Raw genomic sequence first — 14640 nt, 5'->3', positions numbered from 1 at the left:
AACAATGAATTATTGTAGAGTGGCAATGATTATTTAGAGTAACTGAAACCTGTTGTGGCAGAAGTGTGGGAAAACAGTCACATCCTACTAATAGAAGTATGAACTGGGGTAGTTTTTTGGGAGAAACCTAATTAGCAAAATAAGGTGCTTAAATATGCATACCCTAAATTACTCTTTGATTCTACTTTTAGGTCTTTATACTATTGAAAAGCGACTTAAATTTATACAGGAAGATCCTAAGTGAATTAAGACCCATCCAAACACCGTTACTGATGTTCAAGTTAAAAGTCATTCAGTTCTTGACCACATAAATCTATGTCTTTATGCTATTTCTATGACTAGTCTGTTAGTTGAACTCTGTAGAAAGTAATCTTTATTTGTGAAGAAAAGTCCACTTAGGCTTTACTGTAGAATAAGAGAGCCTGAACTCCACGTTCTTATGCTGTGAGGTAATGCCTCTCTTGAGTGTGGAGAGCATTTTTGTTGCTTTATAATATTGCTATTGGCAAACCCATTAGTCCTGTATAATAACAATACTGAAGTAATGCTGTTAAGTTTCTTGATTTTTTAAATTAAGTATAGAAGTTAGAGTTAATAACATTTAAGTTATTCTTTAAACTAAAATATATATAATGTTTATGGAGATAGTAAAAAACAAAAATCAGTAATATGACACCCCATTTATCAAATTGGCAAATTTTTTTTACAGCTTTATTGAGGTATAATTGAAGTATAATAAACTGCACATAATGTCTACAGTTTAATCAGTCTTGACATTTTCATCTCCCCAAAAGATTTCTCATGCCCTTTTGCGATCTATCACTCCCACCAGCTCCACTCTCCAGACAACCACTGACCTGCTTTCTGTTACTGTTGATAACTGGCAAATTTTTTTTTTTTTTTTTTTTTTGATACGGAGTTGCCTGGGCTGGAGTGTAGTGGTGCGATCTTGGCTCACTGGAACCTCCACCTCCCGGGTTCAAGTGATTCTCCTGCCTCAGCCTCCCAAGTAGCTGGGATTTCAGGCGCCTGCCACTACGTCCAGCTAATTATTTGTGTTTTTAGTAGAGACGGGGTTTCAACATGTTGGCCAGGCTGGTCTCGAACTCCTGACCTCGTGATTTGCCAGCTTCGGCCTCCCAAAGTGCTGGGATTACAGGCATAAGCCGCAGCGCCCAGCCTTAAGATTTTTTAATAGTAATTTCCAATACCAAAATAGGAAACAAGGTACTTTCATATATCTCTGTGGGCGTCTGATATTGGTACAACTTCTTTGGAGGGCAATTTGTTAAGTGTCAAAAACCCTAAAATATTCTTTCAACTAGCAATTCCGCTTCTAACTTGAGGGAATAAATTTTCATGTGAATAAGGATTGAGTTACAAGAATGTTCATCACTGTGTTTATAATTGCAAAAAACTGGAGATAAATTAGATGTCTGATAATATGGAATTGTTTAAAGAAACAGTTCATATAATGAAATTTTATACTTTTAGTATTAGTTGTAGAAATATATTGTTTTATAAACAGTGACAGGATCATATGGTATTCCTATGTATTTAACTTGTTTTTTCAAGTAAACAACAACTAAGAAGTGCATAGATAAAACAGGATTAAAAACATATCTTTAAAGCAAAATGTTGAAAGTAATGTCCTCTGGCTGATGAGATTTATCTTAACTTTTTCCGGTACATAATGTTTTCTTGTAAAAAATTTATTGAAATTTTTTCCTGATTATAAAAAAACTAACACATGTTAATGTAGAGAATTTGAAAGCTAACATAAAGGAATAAAGAAAATACGTAAAATAGGATTGATATACAGTCATCCCTTGATATCCGTGAAGAATTGGTTTCAGGACACCTTATAGATACCAAAATCCACAGATGCTCAAGTCCCTGATAGAAAATGGCAATGGCATCATATTTTCATATAACCTATGCACATATTCCAGTATACTTAAATCTTCTCTAGATTACACAACATCAAATATGATATAAATGCTATGTAAATAGTTATTATATTGTATTAGTTTTAAAATTTGTATTGTTTTTTATTGTTGCATTATTTTTTATTGTGTGTGGGGTTTTCTGTTGTTGTTTTTGTTGTTGTTGTTTCTCTTTGCAAATATTTTCTATCCACAGTTGGTTGAATCCAAGGATATGGGACTCATGCATGCGGAGGACTGTCTGTATTATTTTAAGCTATTTAAAGGTTTTTTTAAAAAAACTTACAAAACTCTTTATACTTAATGGCATCAGGATAAAGTTCCTTGGACCTTGGCCCCTGCGTGCCCCCACCTGCATTTGCCATTCTGACTCTCTGTATGCTCTTGTGATAAGGCATGGCCTGAGGTTTCCTAGAACACAAACTCTCCAGGTTCCTGCCCTTGCTCCTGCTGGCCATCTGCTCTCAGTCCTCTTCGTCCTGGACTGTATTCTCCTCATCCTTTGAAATTTACTGTCATCATCATCTCCAGCAAGCCTTCCCTGAGCTTTTAGCACTTCTCCTTTCCCATTCCCACTGCTCTCTACACCTGTCTCTAGTGAGACCCCTATCACATTGTATTATCCATTTTCGTTCCTCTCCTGATAGACTGAGCATGACTTGAGGTCGGGACAGTATTGGTTGGTGCGATGCCTGAAGCTTAACTAGCACAGTAGCAGTTGGAGCTTAACTAAGAGAGTATGTGCATGTGTGTAACCAAACAATAGAAATAAAGATGTGTTGGGATCAAACAGCCTGGAGTATTGGATATATCTGTGTGACTGGAGCGTGGGATCTTCATGAAATATTTAGTAGATGAAGATAGAGAGATAAGTAGGAGCCAGATTATTAAGGGCTTCCTAGGTTATCCTAAGGAGTTTGGGTTCTGTAGTGTAACTGATAAACTGGTGAAAGACCTTTAATTAAGAGAATGTTCTAGCCTTGGCAAGATGTTAGAATAGGAAGGCCTGGAACACAGCAATTCAACAATAATTTATAGGCAAATTTTCTTTGTGAGAAATCCAGAAACCAGTTAAGAGGTTCCTGTATGCCGGGTGAGCATGAAACCAGCCAGATCTTAATTGGCAGGGAAATTCAAGAATACCCTCATGCCATAATCCCTACCCACAGTGCAGTGCCATATAATCAGGACAACCACCCTCCACCCCCAGCTCCCAGCTTCTTTCTGCCTAGAAGGGGAAAGATGTATACCACGCATCCAATGCCTTAGCTTTTCTGGGGCTACCCAGAGGACTGGCTTCTGTCTGGCCAGTCTCAGAGTGCTGACAGGACATGGCATATTTTAGCAACCCTGGGGCCAATGAAGACAGAGGTGGCTGGTGGTGGTGGTCACTGTAACCATCCCCTGCTCAGCCCAGCACAAAGCTAGCTGTTGAAAAGCTCTAGCTTTCAGCTTTTTCCCGGAAAGGCAAAGAGGTGCACCATGTATCCAATGACCCAACTTACCTGAGAGTTGCCTGAAGAATTGGCTTCAGTCTTGCTTGTCTCAGAGCTCTGATGGGACAGAGACAAGCAAGGGACTGATGCCTGGGGACTGCCAAGAACAAAGAAAGTGGGTTAGACTAGCATAAAAGTTTGAGAGGCCTCCAGAATCTCTGTCCGGGCTGATTGGTTAGGATCTTCTCCAGTATGAGGCCAGTTTATGCATACTAGGAGAAGTGATTGTCTTATGTAATGTGCAGACACAAACACAGAGAATCAAGGAAAAATGAAGAAACAGGAAAACATTTTCTAAATAAAAGAATGAGATAAAGCTCCAGAAACTGACCCTAATGAAATGGAGATATGTGATTTACCTGACAGAGAATTCAAAGTAATCCTTATAAACATTCCCACTGAGGTCTGGTGAACAATGCATGAAAAAAAGTGAGAATTTCAACAAAAAGAAAACTTTAAAAAGTACCAAGCAGAAAGCATGGAGCTGAAAAATACAATAAACTGAAAAAGTTACCAGAGGGATTCAACAGCAGACAGTGTCAAGCAGAAGAAAAGATCGTCAGTCTCAAAGACAGGTCATTGGAAATAACTGAGTCAGAGGAGAGTTGGGCTAGCCTCCAGCATTTCCCAAAGTGTTAGCTGTTTTATTCATGCTATGTTAAAGGCTTGGACAAAAAGTAAACTTGGGAATCCTGAGTTAAACCAAGTTGAATAGATTTTTGTTCTTTGAGTTTTCTGATTCTTCACTATGCTAATGTGTATTTTTAATTTCACAAAAGGCATTTGTATTATGTAATTTGCATTATTTTCAGTTTTTATTTATGGAACCATTTTATTTGGGGACCATGTTATAGAACACATTTTGGGAAATGGACACTGAGAATACTAGCAGCAGAGAAACATTGAAAGCTTGAATCAGAAGGTTAGCATCAGGAGAGGAAGGGGCAAGAACAGGGAATTAAGTTGTGTCTCAACACATTCTTTATGAGTGGTGACTTACCAATAATTTTAAAAGATAATATCATTTGAGAGTTATTGATACCTGATCAAAAGATATTAGAATAAGCAGTTTGAAATGTGGTTTGAAACTTCTCTGAGACAAATGATAGTCAAAGGAAAATGCTTCTCTAATATGGTTTAAGCTCCATCAACTAATGACGTAGCCCCCACTCCTCTTGATTTCAGAACCTGTCCATGGCCTGGCTTGAATTAATGCACTAGATAATCCCTACAATGGTCCTATTCTTGAGATGTTTTTGAGCAACATGATAACTACTTGCTTATGAGTAAATCAGAGATGGTTGCCAGGAGTCTAGGTTGGGTCGTGAGCAGCCACATGGTAGTATGAGCAAAGCAAATTAGAGACAGTGCTAGTTTTGAGATGATACCCATTTGCTTTTTTATGTGTTTGTGAGTTAGAGTTGTCTGTGGGACATCCTTGTGGAGGTGAGAGGATCACTAGGCTGTTGAATAGATGCATTTGTACCTCCAAAGAAATTTGGACTGATTCAGCCTTTATTTTACCGATGTGCCTCAATTGCTGTATGTGTTGGGGTTTCATGCCTCTTTTATGACATATAAAATATTAAATTGCAGGGTGAAGACACTGCACATTCCCGATTTTCTGCCCCATTATACTTCCACACATCAGTTTCCCTTGTCCCTTTATAGCTTCGCTACTACACACAAGTCCCATTGAAACCACTTTTTTTTGGATGTTTTTAAACCTCTAATTTTAGGAAAATTGAAACAGACATTATTCACCTTTCAATAGAAGCTGCAATTGCCTCTACAGTATGACAAAGATACTTGTTTGGCGGTGTTTCTCATTTCTTTGTTACTACACCAAGTAAAGCCATTGAGTTAATAATGCTATAACATGTTTCTGTTTCAATTATTTAAGTGTAATAACAGTGTTCTTCATTTTATTTATAGCTCCAAAAGGAATTCTTCATTTGTCTCCTGATGTTTATCAAGAGATGGAAGCCAGCCGCCACAAAGTAATCTCTGGCACTACTCTAGGCTATTTGTCACCCAAAGATATGAACCAACCTTCAAGCTCTTTCTTCAGTATATCTCCCACATCGAATAGTTCAGCTACAATTGCCAGGGAACTCCTTATGAATGGAACATCTTCTACAGCTGAAGCCATAGGTTTAAAAGGAAGTTCTCCTACTCCCCCTTGTTCTCCAGTACAACCTTCAAAACAACTGGAATATTTAGCAAGGATTCAAGGCTTTCAGGTATGAATTAAAAGCAAAAACAAAAAACAAAACAATTTATTAGCCTCAGATTCTTCATCTGTATCCATCACAAGGCTCATTCTTGCCTGCTAGTATGGCCTACATGCCACTTACATTTTAAGTTATTTAGGAACACAAAGGACAGACAAAAAAGCCATATGCACATGCCTCATTTTCTCTTATTTTTGATCTATCTAGTAATTCTTTTGCTGCCTGTCTCTTCTCCATTTTCCTTCTTCTTTTTTAAGCATTTTTCATACTCTTCACTGTCTTCCGTTTGGTCTTGATTAGGTGCATCTATCTCTTCACTCTGTCTTCCAGAAACAAAAATTCTGCCTTCAGACATTTGGTGTTAGTATTTCACACTCAGTTCTCCCTTTTTTTACATAAGGATTGAGTTTCTTTTTATGATGATTTTACCTTTATAGCAATTTTGAATTTTGCATTCTGTTGCTAGTATTGATTCAGGTACACCATTAAGATACAACATTCTAGAAGTCTGTTACCTTAGGAGTTAATTAAACATGATATTTGAAGAATAATGAAATGCTTTATAGTTGTTTGAGGCATAACAATGTGTATTTGTTTTACTGGATCATGTTTTGAACTGACTAGGGAGGGTAGCACCTGCCTCAGATAGTACCAACAATTCTGTTTCACTGGGTAGTCTAAAACTAGCTTATAGTTTAACTTAACTTGTTGTGTATGTGAATTTAGGGATGGAAACTTTTTTTCCCCTATTTATTCTTTGTTTCCTTTTGGGAAAAAACCCCACAAAAATCAGCACTCCTTTATGGATACATTGGAGCTTTTAAATGAATTGTAAACTCTAGGAAGGGGAAATATCTGTGTCTTGATTTCTTAGTTGCCTTGAAAATCATGTACTGAACTGTAACCACTAACTTGACTGGATGAACTACAGTTTGCTTGTGTGTAGAGAGTGTATTGCTTCCTCAGATTTCACTGTTTTCATCTCCTTTTCCATCTTAGTCTTTATTCCTTAAGACCAAAAACTGTAATATCCTTTAGAAATGCTCTAGAAGATCTGTATTGTGTAGAATGATCATGTATTTATAAAAATTTTACAAGTTTAGATCATAAAATGAAAAAGAAGGTCATGTGTTTTGGGGGGTATTTTGCATGTTCGGATATTTTTTTTCCCTTCACCGAACTCTTCTGATTCTTTCAAACTATTGCCAGGTAGTTGTTAGTGTTTTTAATTGGACTCTTAATATGAACTTAAAGAAGCTGTTACCAGTTATTGGCTCTGTCATCTGAAATTTTAACCACTTAATTTAAAGTTACAATTTTAGAATTTGTTTTTGTTGTTTTACCTTAAGAAACACAATAAATCACTGTTTAAAAAAAGATCTCGATTTATATAAAGTACTGGAAAAAAGCTAAGTAATTTTTAGTTCTATCTATAATCTCCATAGGATGAATTAGAAATAAATTGTGATGAAAAGAAATTCACTGCTTATTTATGAATCTAGTCATTTAGAAATGTCTGAGAGTAACACTGCATTCTTATAGACACAAAGCACAAATTGCATTCAACCTCTGAATTGATGTTTTGCTTGGAGCTGTTGTTACAGTAGATGTAATTTTGCTACCAGAATGTCTTAATTTTTTAAATTTGTTTTTATTTCTGAGCTCTTGGCAATGACAATAATTATAATTTTAACATATCTTCACTGTAGTCAACACGTAGAGTCTGCTTCCCTCATTATTGCATTGCTAAGGCCTTTTTAAAAAGCTTATGCTTACATAATATACTCTTTTTTATGGACACGTTATACGTTTCCAAATCTGTGTATTGTGATTTTTACATACTAATGAATATAAACAGGTGATTTTAAAATACTACTGTGCTTGTTTGGTTGAATGAGCTGGTATTGATGTAAAATACTCTGTCACTGATGGACCACTACCTGCAGCTAAGCAGTGAGCAGAATCTCCGGGAAATGGCTTAGTCTGGCCACATGCGTAGCCCATCTTCATAATGTCGCAGCAGAAGGTTCTTTGTGGTTAAAAGTTTTAAAGCCTATTTCTTTATAGGTAACCCTCTCAGGTATATTTACCTGGTAGAAAAACTTGTAGATTGTTTCTATTACTTAAATGTTTTAATTGGACTGTAGTTTAGAAATTATAGGACCAGCTTGTTACAGATTATACGCTATTCTGTTACTTTTATTTCTGAAACTTAAAAACAATAAATTCTTTTTCTGTGTTTCTAGGTTAGAACTTTTTTATTTTATTGCACACTGAACAGATACTGTTGCTTATTGAATATTGTGTAAACCCTTCTTTGGCTTTCCTTGCCCATTGCAATTTGATTTAAGCCTACTAGAGCCATTGTATGTGACAGCTATATTGTATTACAAAGTAAAAATATATGAGTGTATTGAAAACAAAGTTGTTTTAACTTTTAATTTTGTTTCATCACCCAGTCTTTAATTTGAATTTATAAATTACAAAAAGCTACTTTGATCAACTGAATGTAGGTATCCAAGCTCAAATTCTTTTAAACCTACAAAATAGGTAAAATTATTACACAATTAAAGTTATTAATAAAACTGACTTAAGAGAGCAGAATGTGACCAAACACTTGCACATTCTCAGCAGTTCTTTTATTCTTGTTTGGTCTCACCTAAAGTTTTTATCGTATTTTAGAATCGAACCTTTTGGATCTCTGTCAGAAGTGAATGTTTATTTCTTTCAAGTTTTATCAAATATTAATACATTTTATTTATATTCTTTGAAATGTTTTATTCAGTAGTTCTGTGAACTTCAGACTTTGTTGTTCAGCCTAATCGTATGCTTCTGTAACTTCTACACATTTTATAAGAACTCATTCAAAGTTGTAGTCCTACCATAGTGTTTCAGGGTTCCTTGTTGTGTACTCTTACTATAATGGCAAAATGTTTCAAAATCATTCAGCTTTTTAAAGAAACTTATTATGCAAAAGACACTCTTGAAATGCTTTGCATTTGAACTGAAGTGAAAGAATTTGTTTCATGTTGTACTTTGCATTATTTTAAGTTTTCACATCTTTAATATGCTTTTCTATGCTAATTATATTAGAAATCTATAAATATAAGTGGTTTCTTTGTTTAAACTAGTCATTAAAAATTAGGTTGAAAATGAAAGTGGATTATTTTAGCAAATCATCCCTTCTAGATGGATTTCATTTCAGTTTGCTATTCTGTGCCTCTCCTGTGAGCATCATCCACTGAAACAGTGTTGTTTGTGAAACCTTCCAAGTATAGTGTAACAAACTAGGTTTTTTTCCTCACATAAACAATATAAAGAAACACTTAGTTGGTGTTTTAGTTAAACTATAATTAGTTTATTGTCCAAAATCAGGGAGTGTTTTATGGAGGGGCATTTCATTATTGTATCATAATCATGCCATTTCCAGCAAGATGAGGATTGTCCACTTAAATTAAAATCTTCCTTTTCAAATATAATTCACACTTAATACATTTCAACTCATATGCCTCCTTTTGTGGAGTTTAATATGATGATAGCAGGTTTTTATAGCCACAGGCTTCTTTTAAGTATTTATTTTTTAACAATATGACTTTAGTATAGATTACATTAGGATGGGGCTGGTGGAAGTGGGGGGTGATGGCTGGTCTCCCTGGGAATCTGAGAATCAACCTTTCTCCTATTTATTCTTTTCTCTCCTATACCTCATGTTTTCCAATCCATATAGTTATCATCAAGGTGGCTATTTGCAGCAGCTTTTTTTTTTTTTTTTTTTTTTTAGAATAAGGTATTCATTTTTGTTAGGAGATCAATACAAGTACAATTTTGTAAATTTCTCTTAGGAGAATGTGGAGAAAGAAATAATGCATGTACATACACACCCACACTTAGGAATATAGTTGTCTCTTGGTATCTGCAGGAAGGATTGGTTCTAGGACCCCCAAAGATACCAAAGTTCATGAACGCTCAAGTCCCTTATATAAAATGTTGTAGTATTTACATATAACCTACACACATCCTCCCTTATACTTTAAATCATGCCTAGATGCCTTATAATACCTAATATAATGTAAATGCTATATAAATAATGGTTATACTGTATTGCTTTTTTGTGTTTTTTTAATTCTTTTTTAATATTTTTGATATTTGGATGCATAGCCCATGGATATGGAGGGCCCAACTGTGTGTTTTCCCTTATTTTTAATTTGTCATTGAAACATAACTTACTGTGTTGCCTCTGAGACCAAATGTTCATGTAGGCTATTAAACAAATGTATAAAACCATAATAAATTACTTAGACTACAATGAGCAAAACACATTTGTGGGTTTGGTCAGCAGATGCTGCTCTGATTTGCCATTAAAATCTTAAAAATTCTTAAAAAGCTCTCTTGAATTTGACCTCTACTACCTTCCAAGGACCCTGGGAAGACTTAAATATGTGTTAGAACTCTCCTGAAGGCTTGGTCTTCCTTCAGTGACATTAACACTCAGGTTTGTTATTCCAGTGGGCAGCCCCAGTTCATGCAAACTGACCTGTTGTGTCTGGTGTCCTTAGACTTTGATATGCAGGCCAAAGTCCAAGGGATATGCAAACATAACACACACCTGTACCTCCATAAAAACCAGCAGAATTGTAGATCAACTCATTTTACTGAAATTTTAAACCCTGTAAAAAAAAAAATACTATGTTTGAAGAAAGAAATCCTGGTGCATATAAAAACTACAATGAGTAACAGTAATACAGGTAAGAATCGAGCAGGCCTTGAGCAACACAGTCCATTATTACTGCATAAACTATGTTGCTGTGATACTTATTTTGAACCTATATGCACCAGCACATACATAGTTAGACACACAAGATAATTCAACAAAATCTAAGTAATATACAAACACCGTAAGAGCTTTTCCAACCAAAGAAACTTTAATGTAGATCTGAAATGAGCCATCATGATACAGAAAAAGATGATCATTTCGTGTCCTTCTCAAGTAGAACTATCTGATAACCTTTTCTGTTTGTATCAGAAGAGATTTCAACTCAACATGAAAATTCTACTACTTGGAATTATTTGAAAAATCAAGTATTTGAAGGAAAAAATTATTTTTCATCTAAAGATGCATTACATTTCCTTTTGCTAGAAAAGATTGACAATGATGTAATTTTTCCTGACACATAATTAATTATAGTACTCTTCAGGTGGATGGCAGCTGTATACCTACACTCATTCCAAGTCATGTTGAAGTGATTCCAGCATTTCCCTTTCTCCAGCATCCAGCTATATCCAAGGAGATTTTTTTTTCCCCACAAATGACAGTGGCTGAAATTTCATATGTATTGTTCTCTTCTCACCCAAGGCAACTCTTAAGAAAGAACAGTATGTGGAATGCTGCATGTAAAAGATTTTTGCATACTCAAAAAATTGCTCTGACATAACAGGGGCATGCATTTAGGGGATATATGGATAAACTAGGGAGTAACTGACAGTTATTGATGGACTCACATATCACATAGTGAAGTAGGCATTACATATATTATTTCAGAGTACCTGGTATGTTTTTGCCTACAAATCTTTATTTGATTTTGAAAAAAGCTATTGTATAATGTTTGAAGTTACAGTCCCTGTAAGTAGGACTAATGTGTGGTGGTGGCCCATAGTCTTCTGGATATTGGTTTGTTTTTGTCATAGATTTCATTAATAAATTTATTTCTGCCCTCAACTATATATACAACTGAGTAAGCCATTTAAGAATTCTGACTCCTTGGCTGGGCATGGTGGCTCATGCCTGTGATCCCAGTACTTTGGGAGGCCAAGGCAGCCAGATCACTTGAGGTCAGGAGTTTGAGACCAACCTGGCCAACATGGTGAAACTCTGTCTCTACCAAAAAAAAAAAAAAAAAAGAAAACCAAACAAAAATTAGCCAGGCATGGTGGCACGCACCTGTAATCCCAGCTACTGGGAGACTGAGGCAGGAGAAGTACTTGAACCAGGGAGGCGGAGGTGCAGTGAGCCAAGACCCCACCACTGCACTCCATCCTGGACGACAGAGCAAGATCCTGTTTCAAAAAATAAATAGGGCCGGGTGCGGTGGCTCACTCCTGTAATCCCCGCACTTTGGGAGGCCAAAGCGGGTGGATCATGAGGTCAGGAGATCGAAACCATCCTGGCTAACACGGTGAAACCCCATCTCTACTAAAAATACAAAAAATTAGCCAGGCATGGTGGTGGGCGCCTGGAGTCCCAGCTACTCGGGAGGCTGAGGCAACAGAATGGTGTGAACCCAAGAGGCGGATCTTGCAGTGAGCCAAGATCATACCACTGGACTCCAGCCTGGGCAACAGTGTGAGACTCTGTCTCAAAAAATAAATAAATAAATAAATAAATAAATAATAATAATCCTGACTCCTTTGAGATGGAAGGGACTTTAGATTTTATTCTAATATAAAATTTTATATGTAAACACATTTGGGAGTACATACGTCAAACGTCATATTAGTAATGTAGTTTACTTGTTTTTACTTGATTTTAAACCCTGACAGATTTTAGGTTCTAGAAAGTTCTGCCATCTTAACATAGTCACATCAAAAAGCAGATTTAACTGTCAGAGAAAACACATACTTGAAAAGCTTCCAAATTGTTTTTTTATTTGTAGTATTATCTGTTTTTTTTAAAAGCATAAGAAAAGTACAGGCCGGATGAGGTAGCTCACACCTGTAATACAACCTGAACAACAGACAGAGCAAGACTCTGTCTCAAAATAAAGTCTAGAATCAAGTCATTTGAGCCATTGCTGGAAAACAGTACTAGGTTTACAGTTTGAAAAACTCTTACTAAGGGAAAGATAGGTGGTAGATAGTATATTGTGAAGAGGTTTCCATAATTTCAGCATGTATATGAAGAATTAGATGGATATGAAGTTAATCTGCCCATAGAATGCCATCCCATTGAACATTGGAACTGATTCCGCTGAAGCACAGGACATGGAACATTTGTTTACTCACACTGGGCAGTACTCATTAAAGGCCTACAAATGCTGGGTAGCATGCTAAACATGCTAAACATGCTAAACTTTGGACTTGGGGAGTTATGGTCAAGTTGGAGACTGACAGACAAATAAAATCAATATGCAGAAGAAGATAACCCACGGCCACAAATCCTGTCTCCTGGGATCAGTGTTCAAACATTACACAATGGTCTGATAAAAAATAATTAAATGTTTGTAGCATGGTGCAAGAAATAATGTATGTAATGCCTACCCCACATAATAAATGACATAGTAAGTATAACCTGATAAATGTTAACTCGAAGTGTGGTTAGTGATGTCAAGAATTGTGAATGGAAATGAACAGTTCTGGCTGAAGGAATTAGAGAAGAGTTCATAGCAGAGGGAATATTTGAAATATGTTTTAAAGAATACTTCAGATTTTAAGGTGGATAAGAAAAGGAATTATAGGCAGAAGCATCAAAGCACTGAAGACATAAAAGGGCATGGTGTTTTAGAAAATAATTTAAAGTGGAAGTGGCTAGTGAGGAGGCTGAAAAAAAAGTGTGCGTATTGTTGGGAGTTAGAATTTTTTTAGCCATTAGACAAAGACCACTGACTTATCTTTAAAAGAGATGTGGCATGATTGGTTAACAGAAAGATAATTCTGTCAGCAGTGTACAAGATGAACTAGACAAGAAAGAGACAGGCTTGATAATAGACCAATTAGACTGGTTTTTCATGAATCCAGGAAAGAAAGAGTTAAGATTGAGTTAAGACAAAGCTGTTGGGCATGGAGGAGTGGATCTAGGGTACAGTTGTCTAAGGTTCAATTGAGAAAATTAAATGATCTCTTGTGCTGACTTCAGAGAGGATGCTTTCACTAGCCTGGTTAGGGTGGAAGCTGGATTTACATATGTTGAAAAGTAAGTAGAGACCATTTTAGGAGTAAATGAGATAGTATGAGTGTGAGATGTTTTAGGCAAAGTTTTATTTTTACTATGGATGAGATGAATAAACTTAGAGGAACTTAACGAGTTCCATTTTAAACGTGGAATTTGAACTGCTGGTGGGACATTCACATGGATTTGTCCAGTAGGCAGTTGAAATCGGTCTGGTGATCAGTAAGAGAACATAGTACATACAGAATTGAGAGTCATCAGTGTATAGATATAACTGAAGCCATAGAAACAGTTAATATTGCCCAGGGAGAATGGACAAAGGCCTGCAAGAGATTCCAGATGCATACTAACATGTAAGGGATTCATTTATTCATGAATTCAACCAGTATGTATTGAACACCTGCCATGGACCAGGTACACGACTTGGCACTGAGTATGCAACATGAAAGTGATAGCCAGGGTTTCTGCCCTCAATGAGCTAACATCAGAATGGTAGTGTGGAAGAGGGGAGGGTTTGGTGTAGGTGCAAGGGGAGATAAACACATCTGAACACATACAATAAATTCAAATGGTGTTAAGCTCCTAATGTAACAGTTGCTTGGAAATTAGTTAATTGTGAGGTTAATTATGATTATGCAAAATATAAACCATGACTTAATGTCTCCAGTTTTATCAGGGATAACTACACTTAAGTGTTTTAATCAACCTTATTGATGTATAATTTACATGTGATAAAACACACCCATATTGTCCAGTTTGATGAGTTTTGAAAAATGTATATAGTCACCAAAATGTATACTACTACCATAATCAAGATGGGACTCTTTTATTGTAAAAGATTTGCCTCCGCCCTTGCCGCCGATTTTCCTCACCTCCAGACAACCACAAAATCCTTTCTGGCACTAAAAATTAGTTTTGCCTTTTCACTGATTTCATGTGGGTGGAATTACACAGTATTCACAGTTTTGTATCTGGCATCTTTCACTCAGTATGTTTTGAAATTCACGCATGTTCCATGTATCAGTAGTTTTTATTGCTAAGAATTAGTTTATTGTATGTATATATACCACAAATTGTTTCAG

At 36.0% G+C, this 14640-nt stretch overlaps 1 protein-coding gene across 22 annotated transcripts in view; it reads left to right on the top strand.

Moving 5' to 3' along the window:
* Positions 1-14640, top strand: part of STAU2 (staufen double-stranded RNA binding protein 2) — a 331631-nt gene that overhangs the window by 192763 nt on the left and 124228 nt on the right. For 19 of the 22 annotated variants that reach the window (XM_063726263.1, XM_024250494.3, XM_063726256.1 and 16 more), the window contains one exon: positions 5378-5685. In XM_063726263.1, coding sequence (XP_063582333.1) covers positions 5378-5685 — 308 coding nt within the window. 22 annotated transcript variants of the gene reach the window in all.

The sequence above is a fragment of the Pongo abelii genome, chromosome 7 (genome assembly GCF_028885655.2).
Source record: "Pongo abelii isolate AG06213 chromosome 7, NHGRI_mPonAbe1-v2.0_pri, whole genome shotgun sequence".
Lineage (NCBI taxonomy): Eukaryota > Metazoa > Chordata > Mammalia > Primates > Hominidae > Pongo > Pongo abelii.
This window is presented reverse-complemented; position numbering and strand designations above follow the sequence as displayed.